At 46.2% G+C, this 15,981-nt stretch overlaps 1 protein-coding gene, 1 long non-coding RNA gene and 1 other non-coding gene across 3 annotated transcripts; 2 read left to right on the forward strand and 1 right to left on the reverse strand.

The window, feature by feature from the left end:
• Positions 1–406: 406 nt before the first annotated feature.
• LOC132532002 (U6atac minor spliceosomal RNA) lies at positions 407–532 on the forward strand. Its single transcript, XR_009544265.1, has one exon. It is a non-coding gene; the product is annotated as a U6atac minor spliceosomal RNA (small nuclear RNA).
• A 5,127-nt stretch (positions 533–5,659) lies between these two features.
• RHOB (ras homolog family member B) lies at positions 5,660–8,106 on the reverse strand. Its single transcript, XM_060169060.1, has one exon. It carries the CDS (start codon positions 7,733–7,735, stop codon positions 7,145–7,147), a length of 591 nt encoding a protein of 196 aa, XP_060025043.1. The 5' UTR covers positions 7,736–8,106; the 3' UTR covers positions 5,660–7,144.
• An 840-nt stretch (positions 8,107–8,946) lies between these two features.
• On the forward strand, positions 8,947–10,978 carry LOC132531011 (uncharacterized). Its single transcript, XR_009543990.1, has 3 exons — positions 8,947–9,295; positions 10,008–10,028; positions 10,880–10,978. It is a non-coding gene; the product is annotated as an uncharacterized LOC132531011 (long non-coding RNA).
• The last annotated feature ends 5,003 nt before the right edge of the window (positions 10,979–15,981 follow it).

Below are 15,981 nucleotides of genomic sequence, written 5' to 3' on the forward strand. Positions count from 1 at the left end.
CTGGTTATGCGACCAGATCTCACACTTTCCCGTATTTGGCCGCTACGGACAAGTGTGTATTTTACAAGTGACTTTTTTTAGCACTCATATAAATAATACTTTTTATTCTGTCAGAGTCCCATTTATAAGCTCTCCAGAATTAAATAGCACATGCATTCCTGCACTCCTCTTAGGTGCCTCCAGAAGGTTTCGATTGTTTATCCAAAGGGTAAACAAGTTCTGGAATCAAATGAAATCAATCATTAACAAAGTGATGAGAAACTTGCTTCTGGGAACATTTGTTTCTTCCCTTTTCAGGATTGAAGGGAGAAGAAAAATAGCTCCAAATGACAGCCAGAGGACAGAGGTCACACAGAGTGATAAAAACCCAAAGCCTAGCTGCAGAGCCCTTAGAATTGTGCTTTCAGTGTTGTATGAAAGGAGAGAAGGTTAGAACTCCCCTTGACAAGGATGGAAGAGGCCCTTGGGACTGACAACACACATACGATTAAGGCACCGCCACCTACTTTGTGGCATCTAACTACTGCTTTGTGAATTGGGAGATTGGGATTGACATACCTACACTATTGATACTATGTATAAAATACATAACTAATGAGAACCTGCTGAAGAACACAGGGAACTTTACACAATGCTCTGTGGTGACCTAAATGGGAAGGAAATCCAAAAACGAGGGGATCTGTGTCTACGTAGAGCAGGTATGCTTTGCTGGACAGTAGAAACTAACACAACATTGTAAAGCAACTCTACTCCGATAAAAATTTAAAATATATATATATATATATATATATATATATATATATATATATATATATATATAAAGAGATCCTGAAAAGAAAGAAAAAGAGAAGAAAAGAATTGTGCTTTTGGATCATGGTTTCTAAAATGAAAAACATGGCCAGTTGTGCCAGGCTCCCAACCCAGAAGCCAAAACTGCCCAGCTTCCTCTGATGCTCGAAGCTCAGCCCCGGCATCGACAAACCACTGAGCACTGCCAGTCCCCCAGGTGACCCTGCAGAGGGTGGCCTGCAGCCCCAGAAATGTGCTTCCACTGCCTGCTCATCTCAGGATCACTGGGAGGACTTCCCCAGAGATCTCTCCGGGCCTGAGTACCTTGTGATTTCGGCAGGGGTGGGGTCCAGAGAAGGCTTTCCCTCAGCTGGTGTTGTCAGCGCCCAAAGCCTGGCCTCACAGGAGCACTTTCTTAACTTCCCTGGACTCAGCCCCTGCACCAAAAACAGCTGGTTACTTGTCATTGCTGTGTCACACGTAGCTCATGTCAAAACAGAGTGCTTTACCTGCTTGATTCCGAGCATGCGGTATCGGAGGACTATTGGACCCTCCATGCAGCCCAGTCTTTTTTTTTTTTTGCGGTACACAGGCCTCTCACTGCTGTGGCCTCTCCTGTTGCGGAGCACAGGCTCTGGACGCGCAGGCTCAGCAGCCATGGCTCGCGGGCCCAGCCGCTGCGCGGCATGTGGGATCTTCCCGGACCAGGGCGCAAACTCGTGTCCCCTGCATCGGCAGGCGGACTCTTAACCACTGCGCCACCAGGGAAGCCCCTCACTGATCTTTGACCTCTGGTTTTCCCCTCTCCATCCAATCCATCCTCCACACTGCATCCAGGGTGATTTTTCTCAAATCATCATCCCACCACATATGTAAGTTTGTTGTGCTGGAGCCAGACTGCCTGGGTTTCCAAATCCATATGAGTTTTGTGACCCTGAGCAAGTTATCCAACCTCTTACGGCTCAGTTTCCTCATCAGTAATTGAGAATAATAGCACTGACCTCAAAGTCATCATGGACGATTGTGGTAGGCAGCTACGAAAATGGCTCCAACGACCCCACCTTCTGCCATGAATGCCCTTGGGTAATGCCCTCCCATTGAGTGTGGGCTGGACCCCGTTACTTGCTTCTAATAAAAAGAATACAGCAAAAGCAATGGGATGTTACTTCCAAGATTAAGTTAGGAAAGATTTTGACTTCTGCCTTGCCCACACTGTCTCTCTCTGGCTCTTCTCTCTCGTTTGCTGTGATGAAGCAAGCTTCCATGTTGGACTGCCCAACGGAGAGGCCCACGTGGCAAGGAGCTCAAAGGAGGCCTTGGCCAGTGAGGAACTGAATCCTACCAGCAACCATATGAGTGGGCTGGGGAGCAGACCCTTCCCCAGTCGAGCCTGGAGATCGATCGAGCCGCAGCCAACACCTTGACTACAGTTTCAGGAGAGACCCTGAGCAGAGGACTCAGCTAAGGGGTGCCTGGATTCCTGACTCACAGAAATGGTGAAGAAATAAATGTTCTAAACCACTAAGTTTGGGGATAATTTGTTAGACAATGATAGATAATTAATACACACATAAAACAATACAGATGAAGAGCTTAGAACAGTGCCTGATGCCTACATTAGCTATTGTCATCATCATCATTATTATTACTTGTGCAGACACACATAGAGATTGAAAGCTCTGTGAGGGGAGGGACCATGCCTGCCTATTTGTCTACTGAGTCCCAAGCTCGTAGCACAGTGCCAGGCACAGAGTCCTTTAGTCAACAATAAATATTTGGAAGGAATGAACTGGGGTCCTCTAGCCAGCTCTTACCTCCCAGCCCAGGAAAGGGGCTGCTGAGAGTTGAAGGAGTTGCCTGAGTACCCACTTTCTCCCCCCAGCTAGAAGATGGACCAAGTAAAGTGGCTAAGGTCTGTCCCCCAACGAGCTGGAGTACGAGGTCCCTTTGTGGTGTCACAGCCTCCTTGAGCCCAGGCTGCATGTTTCCCAGGAACAGTTATCACAAAGCTAGCCCTTGTGTCTGCCCCCCATCCCTGGGAGGCACAGAGAAAACAATGAAACCGTCATCACCAACCTTCTCTCCCGGCCTATGTGTGAACAGGGAGGGCCGGGGAGAGGCTGTTTGACTTGGCTGGGTAACATCATTTTTCTTGACTGAAGAAATGTATACCAGAAGGGCTACAAGTAGAAGGTAGTTCTCACCCAAGAGAGCTTTATTCCCCAGAGGCCAGGCCCCACAGTAATATAAAGAAGCTGTCTCTTTCATCTGCACATCGCCCACTCCTGCTTTAAGACTTAGGTCAAATGTCTCCTCTTCCATGACACCCTCCCCACCTTCCCCTGGGCTCCTGTTATGCCCTGGGCCTAACACCCCCATTTGAGCATGCTCAGTGAATGCATTCCCAGAACTGCCTGGCCCACCAGGGCAAGGATTGTGTCCTGTTTGCTTTTGTATCCCTTGTCTCAGCAGAGCAGAGTGCTGTTGCGTTCTGAATTCGGAATGGCAGAAAGAAATCTCTAGAAGGGCATTAAACCCCCTGTTGCACAAGAATGTGGAGAAGAGAAGATAGGGGTTATGTATGGGTCATCCTGGGAGGGAAATTCTCTGAAAGTGCTGTGCTCTTTAAGGTAGGGCAGTCGGGACCACGGGGCACTACACCCTCAGCCTCCGGAATGTGATTTACTTTCCTGCTGAAATGACCTCCCTCCTCTGTGCAATGACATGAACTCTCCTTTATTCTAAGCCAGTGGTTCTCGAAGTGTGGTCCCCAGACCAGCAGCATCAGCATCGCTTGGTCCCCACCCCGGACATACTGATCAGAGACTCTGGAAGCTAGGCCCAGCCATCTGTGTTTTAACCAGCCCTCCATGTGATTCTAATGCATGCTTAAGTTTGAAAACCACTGTTCTAAGTACACTGAAACACATGTGAAAAAGACCCTAGAAATACAGTCCAGATTGATTTCAAATTAAGATTAAACAAGAACCCAAGCCAATGCCCCTTGCTACGAAATGCCCAGGATCAATGAAACACCCCACTATTCTCCACGAAACCATTCAACAGGCAATTAAATGAACTCAGCACATTTATTTTAAATGTGCAAAATGAATTTTCATATCCTAAGAGTAACACCAGATGTTTTACCTCTTTTTTCCTAATTGATTTTCCAGCCTACAGCAATTCGTCTTTATATTTTCCAGTTGGATCTAATGCAGCAAGAAGAGTGTGTTCCGGCAGGATTATTAAATGCCATGCATTTTAAAACAAGCATAACCCAGGCTGCCATGTGTCACCTGGCTTGTTGTCTTCCTAAAATTAAAAAAAAAAAAAAAAAAAAAGGCAGCTATAGGTACCAGGCAGATTTGAGCAGGCAGGAAACCCAGAAAAGGCCCTTTCGGGGGCTGGGACTCCAGGCTCTTGGCTGGTTGCAAAGCTGAGTACTGGGCATTGAGCCCAAGCTTGAGCTCTTCACAGAGTCCTGCACTCCCTGGTACCAAAGGATTTGCAAGCTGTAAAACTTGCAAATCAACATTTTGTTTTTCTGTGGAAATTTTTGCCTTTAAAAGAAGAAAAAGTACGCTGAGGGCTAGAGGTGAGTGAGGCCAGGAGCTGAGGAAAGGATGAGGCAGTGGCTTAGAGAAGCCAACCTGGGTGGACCCTCTCCTTTCTCTGTGCCTGGAGCTGCCCAGACGATTCCCCTCTGTCGGCCAATGAGCGTGGCTGTGCAGGAGGCCCTGTTAATGTTTTGTTTTGTTTTGTTTTGTTTTTTAAGTGGGTGAAAAGTCACCAGCAACCAGGCTTGCCTCACTCAACAAAAGCTCTTGGGAGTCTAGGGAAAGACAGGGAAACAGAAGCCTCAAGTTTTAAAGCAAAGGGCTTCAAAAGGGGACTTCTCTGCTTCTGCCTGGAGGAGGTGAGCTGGCGGGGGCGAGGGGGGGGAGGGGGGCGGGGGGGGCAGTGGCAGCAGGCAACTAAGGGCTAGAAACGCAGAAAGTGTTGATTCCAAAAACAAAAACCACGTCTTTGGTAGTTGGGAGAGGTTGGCAGTATCTGCTACCTTTCCTCGAAGCTGCTGAGGCTGGCAGATTTGAGCCATCATACCTGTAGCGGGATTTTAATACGGTCTCTGAAGATAAATCTGCCTGTCTGGTTCTGGGACCCACTGCAGCAGGCTAACTGTCTGAAATTAGAGCTCATCAAGATTCCACGTCAAAGTGTGCCTGCCCCAACTTTCAATAACAGTCACCCAAAGCCTCGTGTTCTGTCTGTAATGCGGCCACTCCTGGCACTTAGAATAAAGCATTTTAGGCTACATATAGACCTTCAGATGAAACTTCAACGATAGACGAATCAGCTTCTGATCTGGGCTCTCCCCAACTTCCACCCAGGAGCTCAGGCCAGAGATAAGACCCTACAATCGTGGGGTTATTGTATAACCCCACGAGGATCTGAAGGGAACCCAGGAACCAGTCTTTTGGACAGAGAGCCTGGTCCCACACCGGTGATTAACAACAACAACAAAAAAGTCATCTAAATTTTAAATGCACAAATGACACCTTTCCAAGTTTCAAAGAATAGGCAGCAAAGGCCCCATAATGGACGTCGACACAAGTGCTTAAGACATACAAACAGTACATGTTAGGTCAAAGGTTTGGGCACTGGGTGCCGGGGTAACCTCCGGGACTGGGACGGGAGGAACCTGGTCCCCCATGGCCACGCAACCCCACACGTCCTCGAAGGGATTTCATCCCCATTTCTTACAAACACTATGAGGGAAACTGAGTTGGTGGGACCTCCACTGCAGAATTCTGCCCTTGCCCCCAAATTCACAAGAATATTTTTACACATTATTAAACCACAGGAGCCATTTTATAAATGTCATCATCATAGTCTTTTAATATTTTACATAAAAAAACTGTATACACAGCTTATAGAACTTTTATGTAAACATCATAAGCTCACCACTTTGTCATTTGTCAGTTTATTTAAAAAATAAAAAACAAGACAACAATTTAGTAGAAGTACCACTGGATGGGGAAGGGAGGGGGAGAAAAGAGACACTAGGGGCAGGTTTACTCTCTGTACAGAGATGCAGAGAAAATTTCACACAGCTTTAGAGACTGACTTGTGGGGGTAAAAAAAAAAAAGGTTTTAGATAGGCTCTAACACTTGTTACTGCCCTTTCTCAAAAGAGTGCGCATACCTGCACAAATAAAATCGCAAAACAGAACAGTGTTGCCACTTTTTTCAAAAGAAAAAAAATTAGTGGTTTCTTTTTCTTCTCCTTTTTTTTAAAAGTCATCATTTTTTTAAAAAATCAGAAGTAGATGAGGTTACAGTGTACAAGTGTGGTCAGAATGCTACTGTCTTATGCAAATGACAAGTGCATTAAATGTCAAACAATGAAACAATTGTGCAAAGAATTCTTCCACCCCCCCCAAAATAAAACCACCCAAGTTTTAGCCTTTAAATAAATCAAATAACATCCGTTTCTTGGACTGAACGATTTTCACTTGTAGGACAGGCACAAAGTTCGCTTATGGCAAAAACGACCTGCAGCACACTTTCCCTCCTCCTGCCTGTGTCTGGTGAGGGGGTTCGCGTTGGGGTGGGGGGGCTGGCCCGCAGGAGCCATGAGTCTAGAAGCTGTGTCCTCTCATCCCCAAGTCGGCTGCAAACGTCTTCCCAGGGTTTGGAAAGATGGCCAAGTCTTGTTCGTGCTGGGATGGACGCCTGACCCAGGCTGGGCCGGAGCTGTTCCAGCGCCCCGTCACTCCACCCACCACCACCATTAAATAACACCATCCTACCTCCGAAAATAAAATTATATCTATATTTATATAACACCCCATCCTCCCCAGCCCTCCCCTCCCGCAGTTCCCGAGGTCTATGTTACAGACAGGGGATAGCAGGCGCTCGCTGGTTATGGACGAACATCTGATGGGGCGCGGCCGCACCCCGGTGCCAAGCTTGTCTCCGGGAGGCAGAGGCGGGCATGGGGTGAAAACCCGGCGGCGGGGAGTCGAACATACGCACAGCCACACACTCTGAAGAGGCTTGACTCTTCCCTAAAGGGTGGTCAGGGGACCCTTGGCACTCAGCGGGGCGGCCAGGCCTGTGCAACACAGCCGGACGCACAGACACTTGGAAAGCAGGCGCCCGGTGCCTACCACGCGGATTCCCGGCGCCAGAGCCTTGAGCCGCCGGGCCACGTCGGCCGGGGCTGAAGGCAGACACCAGGCAGTCCGGTGGGGTCCTTGGGGCACGCGGGTCTCCCCTTCCCCGGGCTCGTGGGGGCTGGGCCCGGGAGGGGGAGGCGCGCCGGCAGGGGAAGGCGGGGCGGGCGCGGCCCTCATAGCACCTTGCAGCAGTTGATGCAGCCGTTCTGGGAGCCGTAGCGCTTCTGCAGCGCGGCGCGCGTGGCCGTCTCGAAGACCTCGCGCACGCCCTCCTTGGTCTTGGCCGAGCACTCGAGGTAGTCGTAGGCTTGGATGCGCACGGCCATGGCGCGGCCGTCATCCGTGCGCACAGGTTCCTGCTTCATGCGCGCCAGCTCTGTGCGGACGTGCTCGTCGCTGCGTAGGTCTTTCTTGTTGGCCACCAGGATGATGGGCACATTAGGGCAGAAGTGCTTCACCTCGGGCACCCACTTCTCGGGGATGTTCTCCAGCGAATCCGGGCTGTCCACCGAGAAGCACATGAGGATCACGTCGGTGTCCGGGTAGGAGAGTGGCCGCAGGCGGTCGTAGTCCTCCTGGCCCGCCGTGTCCCACAGCGCCAGCTCCACCTGCTTGCCGTCCACCTCGATGTCGGCCACATAGTTCTCGAAGACGGTGGGCACGTACACCTCGGGGAACTCGTCCTTACTGAACACGATCAGCAGGCACGTCTTGCCGCACGCGCCGTCGCCCACCACCACCAGCTTCTTACGGATGGCCGCCATGAGCGGGCCGGGCCCGGGCAGCAGGAGGGGGCCCGCGAGCGCCTCGCTGCCGTCCCGCTCGCCGCTCACTGCTCACCTCGGGCTGCGCGCTGGGGAAAAGGGTTGCTAGCTGCACCCAGGCCCCGGGGTGGCGCGTTCTCTCGCTGTGCTCGGGCTGCCGCGGCGGGGTAGGTGGGGGCGCCGGGGCATAGGGCGCGCCGTGCGTCTCCGCGCTGCTCCGGAGCGGTGGCCGCTCGCCTCGTCCCGGGCCTGGGGTCGGCGCCTTTGTGCGCAAAAAGTGGCTAGAGCAGCGGACCCGGCCTAGCTCCCTCCCGGGTCTACTCTAGGCCTCAGCAAATGTACAAGAGAACACACGACTGCAGCCAGACTGCGGTGGCAGATGCAGGCTGCGGCCCCAGCGCCCACTATTTAAAGAGTTCGGCGACTTTCTTAATATAGCCGCCCAATGGGAAGCAAGCCGACTGAGCTCATCGCTGCGGAGCTTGGCTCTGATTGGCCGTCCGCTGCAGCCCAGGGGCGGGGCCGGGAGAGCTTGATTGACGGCCCAGACCGCCGGGCTGGGAGAGGCGGCGACTGGGGAGTCTTAACGCAGCGGCGGCTGGCCCTGCGGGGCTCGGGCGGCACCTGGGTTCCCGTCTTCGCCGCAGCTTGTGCGCGCGAAGCGGGAGGGCTGGAGCTAGCTGCCCGGAGCCCGCGGAGCCTGGACGAGCGGTTCCGAGAGAGGCGGCACTTTGCGGGCCGTTGATGACTCCCTCCCACTCAAAATTGCCCCCTTGCTTCTCAAACTCCCAGCGGGTGGTCGGACCTGTGGGGGAGGGGGCGGCTCCTTTAATGTGGTTTTGTTTTTAAATACACACACACGCACACACACAGAGGCGCACACACACACACACACACACACACACACACACACACACACACACACACACGTTTGATTCCAAGCAAGGCTGTTGGGGTTTTTTGTTTTTAATTCAGAAGCGGCCCCTCCCTTGGTCGAGTCCGCCGCCCACATCCCTCCACCCGGTACTCGCCCTGAGCCCTGGGTTTGGATCTCCGAGAGGGTGGCTGTAAGTTGGGTAGACCTGGGCCCAGCCTCTGGCTCTAACAAGTCCTGCCTCCTACCCCCTTCTCGGCACCCAGCCTAGGTCCCTAGGTGAAGATTGGGGGAAGGGGGGGCAGTGAAAAGCGAAGGTCGAGGCTGGTTGCAGAACTTCAGATCCACTTGGAGGAAGTTACCAGGCAGAAAAAGGCAGACTCAGCCCTGGTTTGGCAGGATTAATTAGGATCCTGGTCATAAGGTAGAGAACTGTCTGGAGTAAATAGTACAATAAAATCCAGCCACCCCACACCCCATTGGGCAAGAATAGGCTGCGGCCCCAGGGAGTGGGAGGAGACACTTGCAGGCTGGGACACAGCAAATCAGTGTGTGGTGGGGTGCTAGATCTCCAGTCTTCTGCTCCCACCAGGACTTAATTCATCTATTCCTTGAATTCTGCAGGAGATGACACCTATGTCTGAGCTAGAAGAACCTAAGCCAATGGATCTCAATGGACAGAAGAGGTGGGAAGGGGAGGGAGGGAGGGAGGATCTCCCAGGAAGGAGGAACAGCTTGAACAAAAGCAGAGATGTGGGAAAGAGTAGGACAAGTTCTAGGAACAGGGAATATCTTAGTGTGGCTGCCCTCGGTGGAGAGAGAGAGAGGTGAAACTCAGGATGGAGGCCAGTCATGGAGGAACCAACTACTCAGGTTGGGCCATATCTATTCTGGAGGCCGTGGGATGCTTACTGGTTTTTCAGAAAGGAGAGACCCACTACATCATGATGAGGTTATTGCCTCATATTTCTGCCTCCCCCTCTGACTGGAAGCTGTTGGAGGGCCTGGATTCTGTCTTATCTCAGCATCTTGAAGCCCTAGCATAATGCCTGACCCTATGCAAGAATCAGTAAACGACTGTGGAGAATTCGCCTAAATGCTCAGGAGCTCAGTTGGAACTTTCTGGAGTCTCTTACCTCAGACTCCAGACTGCTTTACCAACCATCCACCCAAACCCGGGCAGCCAGCTGTAGCTGAGCCATGGTGTTTTCACACGATTCATATGTTGAGATGTAGGTCCCCAAATGGATGCCGCAGATATAATCAGGTCAAATACGACATTAGTGCCACTAACCCCCAGAGCCCATCCTCATTCAAGTGACCAAAACTGCTTCCCTCACATTGGATTAGCTCCACTACAATGCCTAATGTTTTTGTTTTTTTGATTTTGTTTTTCAGATCTAAGGAACTGAACTGTCAGTAAATAAATAATTTCTCCAAGTGGAATCCCATGGGAGAAAGTAAGGGTTTTTTTTTTTTTTTTCTTTTTTTTTTTTGGATCATTTGTTTAGGGCTCCAATCTAGCAACTTTTTCTTTTCTCTTAATTTCAGTTTGCCTGTTAGAAAAATCTAAATTTTTCTTCCTTTAATCAAAACCTTTTATAGCTGTATTGTTAACACTGCTTTCCTTTATCTTAATATAGCTTGGGAATCTTGGCTATGTCCTTAAGCTTCAAATATTAAGAAAGTATCAAACAATTAAAGTTTTGTACCATGTATTTTTTTTAAAACTGGAATACAAAGAATCAGGAAGAGGGATTCAATTCACTCATTTCCTGACTCTCAGACATATTATATGAGGTGTTCCAAGCTTGAATCTCAATATTGCAGTAATTTCTAAAAATATTCAGTTGGTAAATTATTCCAAAGTAAACAAGTAGAAAAATCCGTATTCTGCAGCAGCTTCTTTTCATGGTCTTCATTTTCATGTCCAGGATCCTTTGACAAGCTCTGTGAAGACTGGCTACTTCAAATACTGTACCACTCACGGGATAAACTCTCCCAAACTAGGGGATGTGCCTGATGGCCTCCTCACTGCCGCTGCTCTCCCATCACAATACACTGGCAAAGGGCAAGGATAAAACTGACTTGTCAAGGAGAGCAAATCATTTTAATAGTTAACTTTAGTAACCTATAGATTCATTGTATGACAGATACCCACACTAATGAGAGAGGGAAGTTATCCTTCAGACAAAAGGGAGATGTTAATCTACCTCCAATCTTCCTTCAGCCTTATTTATTTGGCCTTTTTTGTCCACTGTCTCCTACAGATCTCCTGTAAATCACCCCCCAACTCTTCGGAGACAAGACCAGCCAGAGACTGGAGTGTTCATTAGATTTTAGTGCCATCTTGTGGCAATATTTACAGGGTTTTTTTTAAACATATATATATATATATATATATATAATTATATTTAAATATTTTCTATATATTTTATATATGATTATATAAAAACTTATCTAGCCAAAAAGCATGCATTTTATGACTATTTTTATTTTAAGATGTTTCACAGGATGTAAAACCCCTATTTGTTTCACAAGCAGCTTCTTTAGAAATTCTTCACATATATATTTATACACACATAGAACTTTTTTCATATACACTTAAAAAATTAATTAATTCCTTCCTAGTTAAATAGTAACTTCTAAAAGAGATTAGAAGAGATAACAGCTGTGGAATCTTACTAATTTATATAACAATGGACTTTCTTTTAACCTAATTACAATGTACAGAAAGTTGTAAAACAACTTGAACTGCAAAAATCATCTGCTTTCTTCCCCCCAGTTAAGAAAGCCATTATTGGATAATCTGGTATAACTGGAAGTAATAATAATTCACTTACCAATAAGCATTTACTGGAAACCAGCAATACCATAGACATTCCTGACACTCATTCAATTTTTAAATTATTTCTAATTTGAGCAAGTAGTTTAGGGTCTCTAGGAAAATTGTCAACCTTCCTTCTCAATGTGATGAGTTTTAAAAAGGGAAAGGCTCTTCTAGGCCTAGCCATACTATTTCATATGGAAAAACAGAAGTGGTCCCATATGGTCCGTTTGGGCCCATTCAGCCATGAGTTACATAGCTGAGCCTTCAAACTGCTTTCTGGGGTCTTAAAGCTATAAGTAACAGCAATTCAAACACCCCTCCCCTGTTCCAAGATTGTGACCCAGTTTGACCCAGGCCTAAGACAGAGAGGCTGTGCTCACAGGAAAATCACCACAGCTAGAATGTTAAACTTTGGAATGTAGGCATTGACCTCTGATCAGACTCCCTGTCTGTCCAGCCCAGGGTCATGCTAAGGGGAATTGGCAGTGGGCAACAGGGCCTAGCTCCTGAGCACTCTAAAATTGCACCATCCAATCCAGTAACCGATAGCCACGTGTGAAATCCTGCTGATACCACTAAAGAACCATTTTCAATGTTATATAATTTTAATAAATTTAAATTTAAAAGCTGATATTCATGGTAGAGGAAAAGGGAAATGTTGGTCAAAGAGTATAAACTTCCAGTTAGAAGATGAATAAGTTCTAAGGATCTAATGTCTAGCATGGTGATTTTAGTTAATAATACTATATTATATACTTGACGGTTGCCAAGAGAGTAGTTCCTAAATGTTCTCAGCACAGGTTGGGAATTCTCTGGTGGTGCAGTGGTTAAGACTCTGAGCTCGCAATGCAGGGAACTTAGGTTCAATCCCAGGTCAGGGAACTAGATCCCACATGTGTGCCACAACTAAGAGTTTGCATGCCACAACTAAGGAGCTGGCAAGCCACAACTAAGACCCAGCACAATCAAATAAAAATAAACATTAAAAAAAAAAGAAATGGTAATGATGTGATGTGATGGAGGTGTTAGCTATTGCTATAGTGGTAATCGTTCTGCAATATGTAAGTGTATCAAATCAACACCACTGTTGTACACCTTAAGCTTATACAATGTTATATGTCAATTATATCTCAATAAAGCTGGAGAAATAATTGATTTAATACTGATATGGCACACAGAAAACTATAAAACACTGTTGAAAAAAATCAAAGATGACATAAACAGATGGAGAAATATACCATTTTCTTGGATTGGAAGAATCAATGTTGTGAAAATGACTATACTACCCAAAGCAATCTACAGATTCAATGCAATCCCTATCAAACTACCAATAGCATTCTTCACAGAATTAGAACAAAAAATTTTACATTTCGTATGGAAACACAAAAGACCCCGAATAGCCAAAGCAATCTTGAGAAAGAAAAACAGAGCTGGAGGAATCAGGCTCCCTGACTTCAAACTATACCACAAAACTACAGTAATCAAGACAGTATGGTATTGGCACAAAAACAGAAATATAGATCAATGGTACAGGATAGAATGCCCAGAGATAAACCCACACACATATGGTCACCTAATTTACGACAAAGTAGGCAAGAACGCACAGTGGAGAAAAGATAGTCTCTTCAATAAGTGGTGCTGGGAAAACTGGACAGCTATGTGTAAAAGGATGAAATTAGAACACTACCTAACACCATACACAAAAATAAACTCCAAATGGATTAAAGACCTAAATATAAGACCAGACACTATAAAACTCTTAGAGGAAAACATAGGAAAAGCACTCTTTGATATAAACCAAGCAAGATCTTTTTTGACCCATCTCCTAGAGAAATGGAAGTAAAAAGAAAAATAAACAAATGGGACTTAATTAAACTTAAAAGCTTTTGCACAGCAAAAGAAACCATAAACAAGATGAAAAGACAGCCCTCAGAATGGGAGAGAATATTTGCAAATGAAACAATGGACTAAGGATTAATCTCCAAAATATACAGACAGCTCATGGAGCTCAATATCAAAAAGACAAACAATCCAATTAAAAAAATGGGCAGAAAACCTAAATAGACATTTCACCAAGGAAGACATACAGATGGCTAAGAGGCACATGAAAAGATGGCTCAACATCTCTAGTTATTGGAGAGATGCAAATCAAAACTGCAATGAGCTATCACCTCACACTGGTCAGAATGGCCATTATCAAAAAATCTAGAAACAATAAATGTTGGAAAGGGTGTGGTGAAAAGGGAACCCTCCTGCACTGTTGGTGGGAATGTAGATTGATACAACCACTATGGAAAACAGTATGGAGGTTCCTTAAAAACTAAAAATAGAACTACCATATGACCCAGCAATCCCACTACTGGGCATATACCCTGAGAAAACCATAATTCAAAAAGAGTCATGTACCACAATGTTCATTGCAGCTCTATTTACAATAGCCAGGACATGGAAGCAACCTAAATGTCCATCGACAGACGAATGGATAGAGAAGATGTGGCACATATATACAATGGAATATTACTCAGCCATAAAAAGAAACGAAATTGAGTTATTTGCAGTGAGGTGGATGGACCTAGAGTCTGTCATACAGGGTGAGGTGACTCAGAAAGAGAAAAGCGTATACTGTATGCTAACGCATATATATGCAATCTTAAGAAAAAAATGGTACTGATGAACCTAGTTGCAGGGCAGGAACAGAGACATAGACCTAGAGAATGGACTTGAGGACACGGGATAGGAGGGGGAAGCTGGGGCGAAGTGAGAGTAGCATCGACATATATACACTACCAAATGTAAAATAGCTAGTGGGAAGCAGCATCATAGCACGGGGAGATCAGCTTGGTGTTTGCGACCACCTAGAGGGGTGGGATAGGGAGGATGGGAGGGAGGCTCAAGAAGGAAGGGATTTGGGGACATATGTATGCCTATGGCTGATTCACTTTGTTGTACAACAGGAACTAACACAGTATTGTGAAGCAATTATCCTCCAATAAAGACCTATTAAAAAAAAATACTGATATGGACCACCAAAAAGTTTTTTAAATAAAAAATTAATAAAAACTGATATTCGATTCAGTTATTGGGAAATGTTTATGTATGTTTGAAGCAACTTGAGTATATGAAGCTACTTTTTCTTACCGGAAATTTTTTGAAATCTAAATACAGATTGAGCATCTTTGATGAAAATTTAGCATCTGAATTGAGATGTGCTGTAACTGTACAATAAACAAGAGAATTTAAAGGCTTAGATTGAAAAACATGTAATATAGTCCACGAAATATTTTTATATTAATTACATGTTGACATGATATTTTGGATATAGCGAATTTTTTTTAAATATGAGATTTAATATGTTAGATATATTTGGATATATAATTCAAATAAATTTTACCTTTTTCTGTTTGCTACTGTGACAACTAGAACATTTTAAATTACATATGTAGGTTACATTGTATTTCTCTTGGATAGTACCGCTCTAAGATGTCTACAAGCTCAGGTGGCTTCCTGGCAACTCCCTCCCTCACCGCCCTTTTGGGGAGTCACCTTTATATGAACCCCCTGGATCCCCTTAATCTTCCTGTGGGGGTTAGAGGTAGGATTTCCGTTTGTTTGTTCTAAACTCACTGCTGGATTTCAGACAGGCTCAGACACTTAGATAAACAGTGTGGTTTGGGGCCATCTGGGACCTCCCTGTCCACTTTCCATCACTGCTTTCCAGGCCAGACACCTCTAGGAATTTTCATCTGTCCCCCTAAACAGCAGCCCCCTCCCTAGTCTGTCCAGCTCTCACCCCAGCACTAGGCAATGTTTTCTTGAACAGGTGAGGCTATTTGGGCCTTTTTGCACGCGTCTTATTTTCCTTTCCGGAAAAGGGAATCAACATCTAGTCCTTGTCTGATTCTGGTAGAAAAATGGGAGGTGTAGATTGTTTTCTGGAACTCTCATATCAACCTCAATTCTCTCAATTCAATTCAGTAAATGTAGATTGAAAGGAGAGTGGATGGGAAGGTGAAGACACAAAAGATAAGTAAGCTTAGGACTAACAGGTAGTGAAGTCTTGTCCCTCCCGCACCATGGGAGAAGACCTCACTAATATGTAAATGAAGGATGGAGTCAGCTTCACACTGGTGTTCACGGCTGAGCAAGGCTTTGGGTAAGCAGTAGGATTTTTCCAGGAGAGGTGCCCATTTGCACCATGTGAAACACTTACTGCGTATATTATGTGGAGAAATGTTCCAATCAGAGCCATTTGTTGAGAGGGAGAAGTAGGAAAATGTTCCTCTTTCCACGCCTGAGTTTGTCTGAAGACATTGCAGGGTGAGGTTTGTCTCACCCTGAGGAATGGGAAGGCAGAAAGGAAAGAGGAAGGTCACAAGAACTCACCCTTACATAAGTGTTCTTACAAAATCCACCCCAGCAATGCTTGCTGTTTCTGTGACAGACGCTGAAATTTCACACAGATTTGTTAACTTCCCCAAAGCTACCGGAAAGTGATGGGGAGATGTAGTAAGCAGAAGAGAGAGAGCCTCGTACCCGGAACCT

Source organism: Lagenorhynchus albirostris, chromosome 13 (genome assembly GCF_949774975.1).
Source record: "Lagenorhynchus albirostris chromosome 13, mLagAlb1.1, whole genome shotgun sequence".
Classification (NCBI taxonomy): domain Eukaryota; kingdom Metazoa; phylum Chordata; class Mammalia; order Artiodactyla; family Delphinidae; genus Lagenorhynchus; species Lagenorhynchus albirostris.

Coding starts and splice junctions, on each gene's coding strand:
- RHOB (XM_060169060.1), bottom strand. CDS start 7,735: ATGGCGGCCATCCGTAAGAAGCTGGTGGTGGTGGGCGACGGCGCGTGC.